The 16,583-nt window shown below is 39.6% G+C and overlaps 1 protein-coding gene across 13 annotated transcripts in view; it reads right to left on the minus strand.

Moving 5' to 3' along the window:
* Positions 1–9,399, minus strand: part of ORC5 (origin recognition complex subunit 5) — a 77,095-nt gene extending 67,696 nt beyond the window's left edge. The window contains exons 1-7 of one of the 13 annotated variants that reach the window (XM_038169096.2): positions 9,278–9,399; positions 9,067–9,167; positions 8,760–8,886; positions 8,600–8,660; positions 7,061–7,244; positions 5,592–5,684; positions 735–932 (exon numbers count right to left, since the gene is read on the minus strand). In XM_038169096.2, the coding sequence (XP_038025024.1) occupies positions 735–932; positions 5,592–5,684; positions 7,061–7,171 (402 nt within the window). In that variant the 5' untranslated portion in view covers positions 7,172–7,244; positions 8,600–8,660; positions 8,760–8,886; positions 9,067–9,167; positions 9,278–9,399. The other 12 variants (XM_038169090.2, XM_038169107.2, XM_038169099.2 and 9 more) reach the window with 12 other exon arrangements.
* Positions 9,400–16,583: the final 7,184 nt, after the last annotated feature.

The raw sequence follows: 16,583 nt of genomic DNA on the forward strand, positions 1-16,583 counted from the left end.
CAACACTTGAAGCATTCTTTACTGATGGAGAACAGTTTTCTTAATTCAAATATTCACTTAAAAAGTTTAAAAAATAAATGTTATTATATAACGTATTTTGTGAAATTTCCTTCTACTCAAATTTCCTTCTACTCATTTTAGTGCTAAATTTTGTTCTCATGGAATTGTTGAAGGATGCTAATACCACTTTTGTGGCTGTATATTAAATTGAATTATCTGTGAATAGCTTATTATATTTTGAAAGTATCAGTTCATTTTTTTTTTTCCACTTTTCAAAGAGTAAATTTTACTAACTTCACGAGCTATAGGCAACTATGAGATAGTACTGTTTTCCCTAAATATAGCTACTAAGTTAAAGAACCTCATACTAGGTATTTTTAATGGAAATATAAACATATATAGACAGGCCTTATTAAATATGTTTATTTAAATATAAGGTCTGTTTAAATATGCTTATTACAAACTGAAATTAACTATATAGTATAATTTATGGTCATTACTAGTTATACACGGTTTGCGTATAAAAAAACTAAATCCAGGAAGAATACAGACCCTCACCTGGCTCATCTAGAGCCAGCAAACCAACTGAAAAAAAAATCTACAGTATCAACAGATTCTCAGCAAAAACCACAAAGGAATTCTGTGAAAACTGATCTAATACATACAAATGATTGACAGTTAGTCACACCCTCACAACTGAAATGAAACCTGCACACTAAAATTAAATTACTTACAATGTAGAACGTTTCATCTTGAAGATCTTGACTCACGATGGCTTGCTTAAACAGACGGACGAAGTCATTGAAAGTATCACAAGGCACATGAGCAGCCTCTTTTGTTTCAGAAGAACGGTTTTGCAACTGGATGAGAATTTCTTCTAAGAGAAGCCGTGAAGTAAAGTGTTCCACACAGTTCACAAACACATGAGGAAGCTGAAGAGAACAGAAGATACACAATTTTACTGCTATACTGTATTTATACTGAAAAAGCACTATAAATACTAGAAAATCAACTTTTCCTTCCAGATGAGACACTGAAAGGAACCAGACCCTGCCAACAGAATAGAGAGCATAAACCAAAACCCTGCCAAACAAGAATGATTACTTATATATCTAGTCAAAATATTACATATCACAAAGTGAAGAGAACTGACAAGTCCTCTTATGAAACATGTAGTTTATCTTCTAATTGTGTTTAAAAAATTCTCTTTTGAGAGCAATACACGGAAAGAAAGCCAAATAGCATTTTGATCAAAGAAAAGCTGAACTACCATAACACATTACAATCTCATAAAATAATCAATTACAAATTACAGTGTCTGGATAACATGAATTTCTCAAACATATTACAAAGAAAATGATCTAGGAGCATGCAGTTCAAAATCGCTCTGTAAGTTTTTGGCATTCATTCCATATAAATGACCCCAAGATGAAGTGTAAGCATCTATATCAGGCACGTGATCAGCCTGCTAGTGCAGAACATTTTCAGAAAACCATATCTTTTCAGAGCAAAGAGCATGTGAAAATACAGAGTATGACATACATTTCACAAAATGTACCTGTAAGCACCAATTCAGTAATATTGAAAACTTACAGTCATTCGTCTAGAAACAGAAGATGCTAAGGACTGCAAAACAGCACAGCCCTACAGAAAAGGATTTGGGGGGTTTGGTCAATGGCAAGCTGAACATAAGCCAGCAGTGTGCCCTGGGAGCCAGGAGGGCCGACAGTACCCTGGAGTGTATCACGCACACTGTTGCTAGGTGGTCAAGGGAAGGGATTGTCCCACTCTGTGCCACACTGGTACAGCCTCACCTTAAGTACTATGTGCAGGTTTGAGTACCAGAGTATAAGACATAAAACTATTAGAGAGTGTCCAAAAAAGAGCTACAAAGATGGTGAAGGGTCTAGAGGAGATGACATGAGGATGGCTGAGGTCCCTTGGTTTGCTCAGCCCAGAGCAGAGCAGGCTGAGGGGAGGCCTCATGGCGGCCTGCAGCTCCCTCACGAGGGGAGCGGAGGGGCAGGCGCTGAGCTCTGCTCTCTGGGGACAGCGACAGGACCCGAGGGAACGGCATGGAGCTGGGACAGGGGAGGGTCAGGCTGGGGGTTAGGGAAACGTTCTGCACCCAGAGGGTGGTCGGGCACTGGGACAGGCTCCCCAGGGCAGTGGGCACAGCACTGAGCTGCTGGAGTTCAAGGAGTGTTTGGACAGCGCTCTCAGACACAGGGTTTGATTTTGGGGTGGTTCTGCGTGGAGCCAAGATCCTTGCGGGCCCCTTCCAAGTCCAATATTCTGTGATTCTAACAGTAGTAGCATTCAAGCCTATATAAGGAAAACTGGCAATGTTCTAGCAACAAATGTTTAGAAAATAGATAATTTTACAGTTTCATACTCTTCAGTAAAGCATATGCTGTTTTTACACTGAACATTAAAACCTCTGGGAAGCATTAGTCACTGATATATATACGCGTTATTTGCAAAATTAAACTCCTAGCACGGGTGTGTATGAAGACTATTTTTATATTACATATATATATATATATATATATATATATATAAGCACTTTGTTCCAGACTTTCTGCTTAAAGTACAATATATGGTATATGATTCAACAGATGTGGGAAAGTAAGAGTATGTTCTGGCAAGCCACTCAAACGACATATAAATAGCATTCTTACAATTTCTATCACTATTAAAAGAAAGGGGCTATGTCACTACAATTACTTACTCAAAATGCTGCACCTCCATAGCAGAAGGAAAGCCTTCAGCACCAGAAAAGCCTTCACCAGATACTTATACTTGGCAACAAGTTCTGTAGAATGAGTTGCTGCTTAAATCCTACTCCTTCCAGTACCTGGCTGCCTCTGGTTACGTTGCAACTGGCTGACACAGCATTAGAAACTACACAAAAGAAGATCATGGCCATTGTCTCCCACTTTTCTGTGTAGAAAAATTCTCTACAGAGTTTTTGATGACAGAGACGAGATCACTGTGTTTTGCAGACAGAAACAAAAATAAAAACAGCCCTGCAGGTCTGTGATGTGTATATACTCCAAACAAGCCTATCTGTTCTCATGACTATGAGAACAGATAAGAAATTTATGAACTCAGATATGGTTTGGACATGAGGTCACTGGATTTAAATCCCTGAAGAACTTGACTGATAAAAGCATAGGTGCTAACAGGATTAGGAAATTTCTGTGATAACACCCTTCAACATGGGAGGACTTTGAAACTTGTTTTAGGAAAGATTAGAAGAACGAGTAAAGCTACATATACACACATGCTAAAAGAAAAAGAAAGGTCACAGAAGTGGCAAGGACCGAGTACTTCGAATTCTGACAGCACTGACCAGATAGGGACTGAAGTGGACTTAAGGCCATACCTCTCTACATGATTCAAGACAAGTATTTTTGTGAGAAGCACACATTCAGCCACAATGACCCACTGCTACCTAGTTCAGATCCTCAGAGATAACAGTGCATACAATGCTTAAACAACAGGTTTATCTGCCTACGGACCTTGCAACTGAAATAAGTCCATTCCTGACAAAGTTATTCTGGTTAATAACACACAGGAACTGTATGAGAAAGTTATGTTTTTGCAATGTAAAATTCCACTAGCCTTGCATATTCAAAACTGATTGTGCAGGCATGACAGTGGCCTAGCAGTGGGGAGTACATTAAGAAGATAAGGGGAAGGTCCCACTGTCCCAAAATAAGGAGGAGAGCTAAGAAAAACAGGACGTGCAGTACGAAATCAGTAAAAACAGAAGTCACGGGCCCTCTAGTCACAAGAGAAGGAGGGAAAATGTATTTTATATATCATAACAAATATACTGTTTGGATTTTGGACACACTTAAGCCAAAGGTCTTAAGTCCCAGACCATTTAAGCACACTACTAATACAGTAAAAAAAACATAACTATGAAATGGGTACATCTACACAAAAAAGGAGAAAAATAGGTCTATAGGATAGACAAAAAATTAATGTTAAAAAGTTAAATTCAAAGTTCATAGATTTAATACAAAAAATTTAGATGTTCTTTTTAAATTTCTTAGTTTGAAAACTGTGCATATATTTATTTTCTGTGATCATCTGTATGACATGAACTGACTTACAATCAAGATGATTTTATTTTTACTGAAAGCAGCAATCTTTGATGTTTATTTTGTTTCACATTTATATTCTCCTTATCCCCAAAAAAATCCTTGATTCCAATTAATTGATATAATTCACTTGTTGCTAACCATCTAGCCACAACACTATCTACAAATATTTGTTCAAGGCGTTCAATAGCTCAAAAATTTTGAAAAAAATCTAAATAACTGATTTTATTACATTACAAATGGCATACTGTTTAAATGGGATTTTTAACATACGGTGCGCATCAAGCTGTGTTTGGATGATCTAGAAAAAAAATGAAAATTTCATGTTTTCAAACAGGCTCTGAAAATATAATAAAAATGGTTTTCAGTGCATTTTTTCCATTTAGAACTGATTCATTATGCAAAAGAATAATGAATTATTGTTTGAACCAAAACAACTCATCCTATGCAACACCGCTTCAAGATCTTAGATCTTGAGTGTTAAACCTTCTTCAAAATAAGAAAAAGATTTTCCTATGTCTACAAGTGCACTGACTGGAACCAACTGAACACGTTACAATGAATACAACGTTCTCCTTGAATCTGCAGAAGTATCAGAACAAGTGGCAGTAGCCTTGTATCCAGACAGTGATTTTCATCATTTCACTGACTCACTTATTTGTGGGTGGTTTTGTTTGTTTTTAATTTTTCAGCAAACACATTGCCTGCATGTTTGCTTAGAATGCTTTCAATGACTTCACTAAATTCAAGCTTTTAGGATTATATTTAAGGAGATTATGGAGATTATATACACCTAACTGAATATAATTGAAATTAGTTTGTTAATAAAATAAATACATAAATAAAATTCCACTTTGGTGAACTCTCCTCGCTGTCACTCATCTTCTCTCACAACAGCTCCAGCATTTGGCCGCTATCATTTTACGCTAGTAACAAGCTAAGTGTGTTAAGATTTCCTTTACTCTGTATAGATCTTTGCAATACATGTTAAACATCACTGGGACATTTGTATCACCAAAATTCCGTTTGTGAAACTTTCATAGTTGTTTTTTTTTCCCCCCACATCCAAATAAAATTATTTTAAAGGAGAATTACAGGAGAAAAAGGTACGCTACGGGTGACTTTCAGATTGAACTGAAACAATCGTAAAAGTACTCACTTATCATTGGAGGCTAAGTCCCCTTTAGTGAGCTGAACAAAGTTGGGCTACTTTTTTCATTTTCATTTTTTTCTGAGAAAAGTTATGACGGTGTATATTATATCTTATCACGTATTATTTCATATTATCCTAAGCGTACTAGTGAGCAAAAAGTATGATGTGTTCACTACACAGTAACTAGAGGAAAAGGATCAAAAAGGCAGAAATGGCTGAGGAAACAAACCGTTCTGGCAAAGCAGAAACTAGCCTGAGGGAATATATTTTTTATCACCCCTCCATTACACAGTTCTAAATTCAGTATTGATTGCAAACAAACTTACCTGTAATGTGTTTAGAAGAGTTTGCATCACGTAGGTCTTTCCACTGGATGTATGTCCATAGATAAAAATGGATGGAAAACTCAACTGCTGACGCTAGGTGGGAGGAAGGAGGAAGGGAACAACAACAAAAAAAAAAAATCAGTAAAGTTATTGCTGTTTCAATACTTCTTCTATTTTGTTCAACAGATAGAGGATTTATCAATGAATTTTTCCTCCAAAAGAAAAATACCTTTAAAGTCGAGACATGAAATATAAAACACGCCAAATAAGATGAAACACAAAATTTGATCACATTGATACTGTGACCATTGAAATGTTGGGAAAATAAGACCCAAGAATCCAGTGAAGCTCAATGAAGTTTCAATGAAACACATGAAGCTACCAGTGAAACTGCTATAACATGAGGAGAGTTTTTCATTAAAAAAAATAAAAAATTAAAGTCTCAATAAATAACAAAAACAGTTGGCTCTTAATTCAAATTAGTAATCTAACAACACAAATCCTGGCAAGGGCAAATTGGTAAATTTTTCAATGTTCTAACTTCTACAAATGCTACAAAGATGCTTTTCTTTTCATCAGTACTACACAGAAAAGAATTAAATGGGCTGAGTAGATGGTAAAGAAGTTTGTTTTTCCCTCATTAAGAAATATTTGATATAATATCACTATTTAATTAATGGTACTGATGCAGTGCATTCCATATTTTTTTTCTACAATACAAGGACATTAACCTATTATTTTTTTTATTTCGTTCTGAACACGCATTTATTCTTGTGCTGTCATTTTTAAGAATCTTGTACACCAACTTAAAAACTGAAAACAAAAATAAATTTGACAAACATTATTTATGAGTAACAATGATAATCAATTATCCCAAGATGAATGCATTCTTGTGCAAGATATGAGGATAACCTGACCTGCATACTTAAGAAGAATTCAAGAATTTTTTTTAGAAGGCTTGTTGCCACTACACTTGTAATAAATACAGCATTTAAGTTTTACATACTTATTATCTATAATTAAAGGTAGAAGCAGATACTAATTTCCATTTTGTTAAAGGAATGTAAATTAAATCAACTGCTTTTAAGTTTGCAGGTAAAAACCTCTGTTACTTTTTTACCACAGCTTTGCCAACCAGTAGCAGAATCAGTGAACAACCCAGTGATTTCAAAACCTTACAGCCTGCAACAGAACTACCAACTACATCAATTTCAGGTACCTAGAGCATATACGCACAGGTAATAGACTTAAAGGTAAAAAACAAACAGAAATTCTACAGTGCCACTGAAAAAAAAAAAAAAGTACCCAGAACTTATTAGAATCTATCTTCCAAACACTGATGTTAAAGATGGGTAACAAAAAAATAAATAAAAAAATGACATCACAAAAGCTTCCACAACTTCTACTGCTCCCTCTGAGATAGTAAAACATATTTGTTCTACTCAAACATGCAGTATGGAAAGCACTACCTCTCCAAATATGGACAGCAACATGGACACTTGGGATTCTCGACAAGGCACCAAACTTTCCAAGTGAAGCAGTGTAGCTGCCGGATATGCCGAATGTTCAAGATTAGGCATTTTGATGTTCCTGCAGTTAGCCACCTAAACATGCACGTCCCTCTTGAGGTGTGGAGACCAGAAATCAAGCAATCTGGAAAACAAAGATTTTAATTATCATCTTTTGTTGTATACATAAAGAAGCGGCAGCAAGAATTGATGTAAAATCTAAAGAGACTTTCTAGCTTGGGATAATGGCATTATTAAGCTAAAGACCACAGCAAAATAGGTTTTTACTACATTAAGGCATTACACAGATGTTTTCACACCAGGCAGAATTCAAAAACCAAAATAAACAAAGAAAGGTATATAGTGTATCTGCAAATGAATATGCCAAAGAATAGTCACAGTTCAGTCAACTGGAGAAACATGTATTTTGGTCTACTTTCATATACATTTAGAAGTAGCAAGGGAATAACATGGGGAAAGCAGATTAGTCACAGATCATCACCTCCCTGGACAACCAATAAATTAGGATTTACATGTAGCAGGTGGGGCATAAGGAAAGATGAGGAAGACAAAATAATAGTTCTCTGGATGTTAATACGACGGCATAAAAACCCAAGCTTAAAGCAGCAGAGTCATACGAAGAAAATCCAGCTGATGATAAAGTCCAGAAATACTGCTGAAAAAAACAGTAGGAGCCCAATTACCAGACCAGTCAGGTAAAGCTGCAACATTAAATTACAGTAAAATTTTAGGCTAGGACTATTTACAAAAGACTAAAGGTTCATCATAGAATGGTTTGGGTTGGAAGGGGCCTTAAGGATCACCCAGTTCCATCCCCCTGTCATGGGCAGGGACACCTCCCACCACACCAGGTTGCCCAAAGCCCCATCCAGCCTGGCCTTGAACACCTGCAGGGATGGGGCAGCCACAGCTTCTCTGGGCAGCCTGTGCCAGGGCCTCACCATGGTTTGATTGTCCACTCACTGGAAAGGCTGGATTTTAATTACAAAACACAGAGAAGCACCTCAGTTAAAGATAACACTTCGCCTCAACTTTCTAAAATTGAGGTAAAGGTGGTACATTTATTGTAGTGAGAGAACCGAAGAGAGAATCTGACTTGTCAAACCTAACACAGCCAAAAAGTAAATTTGGAAGTTTTGGTAGTGCAATAGATACCTCATCAGCAGACAAGTGTATCTGTAAGTTATCAAGACAGTAAATAAAGCACTCCACAGTATTTACAAATATGCTTTGCTGGGCATAAATACAATGCCACATGATAAATTATTAGGTTAGCAGAATGAGATTAGAGACATTATGGCAAACAGTATCTATTCAAGTATCTTTAAAAACGTAATGAAAATTTTTAAGAAATGGATACCTTACAGCTTCTCTCTGTAAATTAACTACAAATAATTATCAAGGAAGGAAAATAGCCAGACAGCCTCCAAAACGGGACAAGCAAAGTCAGAAAGTTTCAGGAACGGTTGAAAGGCTCACGTGGATTTCAGGACAGCTCTCTTCTCCCCTGGCTGCGCTCTCTAGGGCTTGGCACAGTTCCCTGAGCACACGTAAAGCCACGTTAGGTGTCTCAGCCCCTCTATCCTGCTGCATAACTGTAGTCCAGAGAAGCAGGGATCTCCTGCTAACCGCACTGTACCTGCCTGCCCCGTGAAGATGTTTCACAGCCAGGCTAACCTCCACCAAACGCATTTAAGCTGCTGAATGACAAACTTAGATCACCACTGACTGCATGCGGGTGTCTTGTTCTCCAGCAGGATACCGTCCTAGAAAAAAGGGCGATATTTTCAAGAAACTATTACTTTTGATTAATAAACGGCCTAGCAGCAGCCCAGGGTGGAATCAGGGTGCTCCTGAGCAGGGCTGGGAGGCAGTTAGGAGGTAATTACGGGGCTGTGTGGAGGCCGGACTCGGAGCAGCCCCTACTTACTCCCCCGGCAGCGCACCTCGGGCACAAGCCAGGCGCCGCGGCTGGATCCGCCGCCTCAGGAGGACGCCCCTCAGCTCCCCGCCGCTGGACCACCGACACCCGGCACGGCTCCCGGCGCTTTATCGCGGAAAAAGGGAGAAAGCCGTGAGGAGACTCGCAGCGCCCGGCTTCCCCTCAGGCTCCGCGCTCCCCCTGAGGGGACACCGCCGGGCTCAGGAGCCCCTCACCTCACGCCGCCTCCTCGCAACCCGGCCGCAGCCCCCCCTCCTCAGCCCGCCCCGCCGCCCGCCAGCTCCCGCCGTCGCCTGCCACCCATGCGCGCCGCGCCGCCGGCGCATGCGCAGTAGCGGAGTGAGGTTGGCTGCCCTCAGCGCGGGACTGGCAGATGGGGAAAGGGCGGGAAGGAGGAGGGATGGGGCTGGGGAGTGAAGGGTGAGGGAAGGCAGGGCTGTGTCTGTGTGGGGTGTGAGGGGCTGCTTCCTGAGTTGTATTCGCCTCTCTTTCTGGCAAACAAGTCGCTGTTAGCCCAGAATCACGGAATTGTCTAGGTTGGAAGAGACCTCAAGATCATTGAGTCCAACCTCTGACCTAACACTAACGAGTCCTCCACTAAACCATATCCCTAAGCTCTACATCTAAACGTCTTTTAAAGACCTCCAGGAATGGTGACTCCACCACTTCCCTGGGTAGCCCATTCCAATGCCTAACAACCCTCTCAGTAAAGAAGTTCTTCTTAATATCCAACCTAAAACTCCCCTGGTGCAACTTTAGCCCATTCCCCCTCGTTCTGTCACCAGGCACGTGGGAGAATAGACCAACCCCCACCTCTCCACAGCTTCCTTTAAGGTACTTATAAAGAGGGATTAGGTCGCCCCTGAGCCTCCTTTTCTCCAGGCTGAACAAACCCAGTCCCAGCTTTGGGCTCTGTTGTGTGATGGGACTGTGGCTGTCACAGCTGGGCTTTTTGTGGCAGCCTTTCCCTCACAGGTGGGGAATACCTGTTGCCAACAAAGAGCCTAAAAAAACAAGCATGAGGTTATGTGTGTAACTTATGAATGTTTAAGCACAGCTTAAAGGAGGGGTTGGCTAGAAAGCTGCCAGTTGAAAAGGGAACTGGGGGTGTTGGTGGACTTTTGGCTGAATATGAGCCAGCAGTGTGTGCTCAGGTGGCCAAGAAAGGCAATGGTATCCTGGCTTGTATCAAGAATAGTGTGGGTAGCAGGAGTGGGGAGGTGATCGTCCCCCTGTACTCAGCTCTGGTGAGGCCACACCTGCAGTACTGCTGGAGTTCAGCTCTGGGGACCCCAGCACAAGAAGGATGTGGGCGTATTAGAGTGAGCCCAGAGGAGGGTCATGAGGATGCTCAGAGGGCTGGAGCACCTCCCCTACAAAGACAGACTGAGAGAGTTGGGGTTGTTCAGCCTGGAGAAGAGAAGGTCACAGGGAGACCTTATTGTGGCCTTCCAGTGCCTAAAGAGAGCCTACAGGAAAGCTGGGGAGGGACTCCTTGTCAGGGAGTGTAGGGATAGGACAAGGAGTGAGTAAGGGCTTAAAACTAAAAGAGGATACATTTAGATTAGATATTAGGAAGAAATTCTTTACTGTGAGGGTGGTGAGGCCCTGGCACAGGCTGCCCAGAGAAGCTGTGGATGCCCCATCCCTGCAGGTGTCCAAGGCCAGGCTGGATGGGGCTTTGGGCAACCTGGTGTGGTGGGAGGTGTCCCTGCCCATGGCAGGGAGTGGAACTGGGTGGTCTTTAAGGTCCCTTCCAACCCAAACTGTTATGTGATTCTGAGCTTTGGGGTCATTTCCAATGTCACTTTGCAAGCAGAGTTCACTAAATAAATTAATAAATAAATAAATAATAAAAAAGGTCAAGAACTCATAACATAGTCAAAACTTGAAGGTCAAAACTCATAAGCAGCTGTTGCTAGAGATAGGATTCATGTCTAAGTACCTAGCTGGTTGTGTGTTGCATAATAATTTGGTTTCAGTTTGCAGCAGAAGAGAATCTTTTCTCATTGTGTTCATGGTCAGATATTTTACATTCTGTTTTGTCTGTCAAACTGATTTACAGTACAAGTAGTATTAGTTTTTATTTTATTTTATTTTATTTTATTTTATTTTATTTTATTTTATCTATCTAGTTCAGAGGAAAAAGAAAGTTAAAAGTGCTTAAGTGTATTATAGAATTAGGTTCTTTAAATTATATATACACAGAATCATACGCATTTTATGTAGGCTCAATATCTATGTAGAACAATACAGATATTATGCATACAGACTATGTGTAGAATTTCATTCTTTATTTCTTGCAGTTTTTCCATGATATATTTGACCATCGTGCCTTATGCTATTGACATTATATCTAGATTATTACTTGGCAGTCTCTTTCTATCCAGAAAAATCAATTTAAGCTGGTAGAGGTGCAAAAAGGGTCTCCAATGAAGAGTGGGGAGATAAGAAATTATTGCTCTGGAAGATGTTCTCTTGAAAGTTAAGGTGGTATAAGGAATTATTGCAACCACACGTTCCCTGCTTTGCTAGATGTTACAGCTCCCTCAGCCAAGCCAGTGGAAAGGACAGTGTCATCAACTACCTCTACATAAGTCATCCATTTGACTTAAATTCCCAGACAGACGGTATCTGAAATATAAACTCGGTGATGAAGGGTTCTCAGGTGGTTCATTGTGCACACTGTGGTAGAGGAACTAGCCTTAAATAATGAAAGAGAAAAGGTCTCTTCAATAGCTTCTGAAATGATTTCAGCTTAATCTGCTAAAGGATGTCTGACACATCCTAAAGAAGGATATGATTTGAGCTTTGATGAAGAATAGACACCAAAGAGGACAGAAGAGCTGCTTCAGTTATAGGACAATGTTGTAACAGAATAAATGTATGTAAGGGGTCTGTATGGAAATTATCAAATAGTTTCTAACCATTAAAATTAGGAAATTCTCAAACAACTTTCCCAATATCAGGAGCAAGAAAACTAATGCTGACTTGCAGTCAGTTATATAAGAAAGAGATTATGAACCTTGTTTGTGGAGCAGAAAGATGGGTTCAGTGACTGAAATTTCCTTCATTTATAGGAACAGGCTGCCACAAAATGAGAGAGATGTTGGGTGGCTGCCATCAGAATTTGTAGAAGTTTTGCCAAATATAGAATATTCTGCCCCTAAACTGATACTCTTCACTGTTTTAAACAACATCAGAGCAATCTTGGAAGTACAGTGCTGTAATAAGAAGGATCACAGTAAAATACAGTAGTAAAAGCAAACTCCCTAATTTTTAGCTGGATGGAAACCTACTGTTCCACTTAGTATATTTTTACACACATGTTATTTAAAAAAATGCATTACTAAATGCATCTTTAAAGAATGTATGAAGGGCAGAAGCATGTCAGACCAGACAACTTTGAAAGCACACACTCTGCTGTAGGCCATTCTAGGGAAAGTGGGGCTGTATGCCCCAGCTGTACAAAAGGTGCTCATGTACATTTTAAATGCCCACCAGAAGCCAAACAATTTACTATTTATTGTCAAATGAAATTAGAAATCTGTGCACAAGCCCACATCTCACTTGTAACCGCAAGAAGCTATTAGGTCCCTTCAGGGTATCAGCTCACCTCCTCGTTCTGCTGATACCAAAACTAGGAAGGTAAGGCATCATTAGGCTTCTCGGCCTGTCTGAAATAGAAGATTTGGACCAAAGGGCTTTGAGATACACCAGGAGAAGTAGTCCCTGGAGACAGTTCTGTGGATTAGAAGAATGCAATATTTCTCCTTCACATCTTTTCCTGCCTTGCTCTTAGCCCCTGTGGCTGTGCCGGGGGGAATGCTAATGGTGACACAGCAGTGCTCAGAGCCAGCAGAGGTTCTCTTGCACTGGTACTTAGCAGCTGAGGATCTGATCCATAATTTCTCATTAAGTTTGCTAAAGATAGACAAAGATGAATGTTTAACAATCTAATCGTTAGTGATTATAATCACCGACAGTGGATTTTCAAGCAATTAGTAGTAATTAAGCTCTCATTTATAACTCATTAATATGAAAAACAGTAATTCTATGGATGAAATACTCCCACAGTATCTAAGGGAAAGTATTTTGCAGGCAGAAATGTATGATGAACCATCTAGAGTTTCAGTTCTCCAAAAGAGATTTGATAAATACATCATCATAGCCAAATACTGCTAAAATTTCAGCTGGTTGCTGAGACAGAAATCAGCTGCACAGTATCATAACAATTTACTTAGACTTTAGGCCCCAAGGGAAATGATCTGTTAAAGGTGAATGAGAGAAAATGGATATTTTCTTCAAACTGCCAATAAACAAAGTCAACTCACTAGTTTTATTTTTAATTATGTTTTCATTAATTCTAGGCACTGTTCAAAAGCAGCGCCTAGATTGTCAAAAACAGTTTGTTTTCCAATTTCTTTTTCCGGAAAAATGATGACTTAGCACCAACCTCCCCAAATAAATTAGTGTATTAATTAATGTATGTATTTCTATAAGGATATATGTAGCAGCTTGCAGTAACGTACATACTCATAGAGAATGCTTTACCAAGAACCTATCTTTTTTGCTATGAAATTACTGAGTTTTTGTATGTTTACTCTCTATAAAGAAAGAGGACCAAAAGAGATGTGTGTCTTTATGCATACTTATCCAAAACCTTTTATTTATAATTTGATACTCAGGTTCTGAAAGTTATGCCAAAGTGATACCACTTCTAGCTGGACTTAGTTCTACCTGGAAATTCTTGTTTTACTTGGCTGGATGCCTGGACACAAGCTAAATGAATTGGGCACCTGAGTTTAAAGTTACTGGCTTTCCAGAACCGGCCTTTATCTTTGCACTGCAGAAAAATGAAGTTTTGTTTGTGGTGCTATACCAGACATGTCAGTGACTTAGCAACCCTCTTTCAGAATTCAGTGAAAAGCATAGGTTTTAGGGTATGCAAAACTTCGGCAAATCATCAAAGCACCTAGATATTTCTCTGTGTATTCTAAATATTTCTCAAGTTGTGCTAGAAAAATCTTATATTCTTATTTATTCTTAGGTGATCCAACCTTTTATTTACACATTACAACACGCCAAATTATTTTATGCTGGAGTCAAACTGAAAAAGAAATTGCTTATGTAACTTTGTTTCTTGTCCCTACAGAAGCCTGCAAAAAGCCAGAGCTGGGTGGAATTTCCAAATAATGCTATTTACTTTTTTTCACAGGATAGTGACACACTCAGAGGGAAAGCGTTGAAAAAAATCTAGTCACTGTTAGATGAAAGGACCTTTGTTCTTCTGAGTCCATAACTAAGCAGTGATTTGGCTTCCTACGTATAGTATCTGTAACTCAAAAATGGAAATATGTGTTTGTCTCACGTAACCTGTGATGCTGGAAATGAATCTTCTTGCTTTCCTATTTCCATTGTGTTAAAAGGATATTCCATTCCATGACATTATTTGTAATGTCTTTTTTTTTTCTTTCTTTTTTTTTTAATTTCCAAATACCAGAACATCCGACTACCCAGGGAAAAATCAGTGCTTCAAAATCTGTATTACTGCACTCAGCCATGTGCCCATCAGTCCATCAGTGAAATGAGAGGTGAAGACATCACTCAGCAGTTTGGTGTCACAAATAAGCAATACAGTTTTCCAAAACAGCTCGGCTTACGATCCTGTTTTGTGTTGTGTACATGCATGAATGTCTCCATCAGTCCAGACATTCCTGCCAACTTCATTTTTGTATCTACTTCCCAATTTCAAATCTATCTGTAGAAGAATTTCTGTAACAGTGGTACTAGCTATGTAGCAGATTATGGAAAATAAGCAGCCATTACGAAAGCAATCTTCCTACTAACTATTGAGCCCACAGCAAGACGTTACTACTAGGAATGAGAGAGTCCTCACAGGAGGGAAATTTTAGGAATGCCCTAGGCAAAGGAAATGCTCCACTGAGCTTGAACCTCCTCATTCACCAGAGAAGCCACAAAGCAAAACTGTCCCTGAGCAGATTTCCATGTTTGGAGAGAGTTCCCCTCTCACAATGCTGCAATAGTTTTTCTTCTGTGACAGAACTTCTGTGAGTAACCTGAGTCTTCAGGCCTGCTTGGTCTATTTAAAGCACTGATAGGCTGTCACATGCAGCAGTTTTTGCCAGGTTTCTCTAGAAATTATTATTATTATTAATTATTATTATCATCATCATTATTATTATTATTTCCCCTTCCTTTTTTGCCCTATTAAACTGTATTTATCTCAATCCATGAATTTTACCTTTTTTTTTTTTTTTTTTTTTTTTTCCAGTTCTTTTTTCCCATCTCACTGGGGGAGAGTGGTGAGCAAACAGCTGTGGTGCTGAGCTGCCTGCTGGGTGAAACCACAACCTTTCCCCTCTTTGGACGCTCTCTGATAGTTTTATGTCCTTCTTATATTGTGGCACCCAAACCTGCCATGGAGCAGAACATGGCTCAATGCATATTCTCTTCCTATTAATCTGGCAGTGGAAAAATTAACAAGGTGCCACATCACAGTAAAGGAAAATCATTGATTCACAATTGATAAGGATGGTTTCTCACACTGTTTTAATGTCTAGAGCCATCAGAAATGTGATGGGTGAAAGCCAAACCACATGGCAGAGATGGAATCGGAGTACTGTGTAAGGTTATTTTTGATATATCCACATCTATAGGATGATGCAGCCAGTCAATGTGATGCATTGCAGTCCAACTCATACCACTTTGGAGGGTCTGTGGTATCAGTCTGCTGCTGGAAAATGCACCTTTGGGTGTCAGAGCAGCACCCTGGCTTCTTCCCTTCCCTTGGTCTCTACATGAGAGAAGCAGCCGGTCACTGTGTGCTGAGGGTGACAGACTTGTGCCTGGTCTGTGAGGGTCCTGGAACAGGAGAAACCCCCATGTTGGGTTACACACTAAGACCTGGGCTGTAAACTGTTTGGTGGGGCCTGGTGTAAAGCCAAGCAGTGTGCTCTTTAACAGGGAAAAACAATTTTTCATCTGTAGTCCAGTGTTTTGATTCTCCCTGCCATTCAGCCCAACGTAGCACTGTTTCATATGTTAATCAAAGGCATTTATGGTGTTGCTCACAGCTATACCATGTGCATACAAATATACACATACATGTGTGTATGTGTGTGTGTCTGTGTTATGAGTGTGTTAGGAAGGGACATTTCTGCCAGCTACTGCTTGTGACAGTGCAGGGTATTAAAATGCAGCACTGACACTTCTAAAAAACATGCTTGCTAAAAATGTTTTACTTCAAAAAGGAATTACCCTTCTTTCACTTCTGAGACATGACACGGAATAATAAGTGGCTATTACATGCATTGACAGCAGGGTAAGGCACCTGGATTAACGAGAAATTAACCCAAACTAAACATGTAGATCCCAGCTGGGAGAGTAGCTAATGGCTAGTATCACTCACTATGCTTTTCTGATATGCAAAATCCGTAATCCGGATTTCTCATGGGTCTTCTGACCCAAAACTGTGGCATCAGGTTCTTAGTGCTCAAA

Source organism: Anas platyrhynchos, chromosome 1, assembly GCF_047663525.1.
Source record: "Anas platyrhynchos isolate ZD024472 breed Pekin duck chromosome 1, IASCAAS_PekinDuck_T2T, whole genome shotgun sequence".
Classification (NCBI taxonomy): domain Eukaryota; kingdom Metazoa; phylum Chordata; class Aves; order Anseriformes; family Anatidae; genus Anas; species Anas platyrhynchos.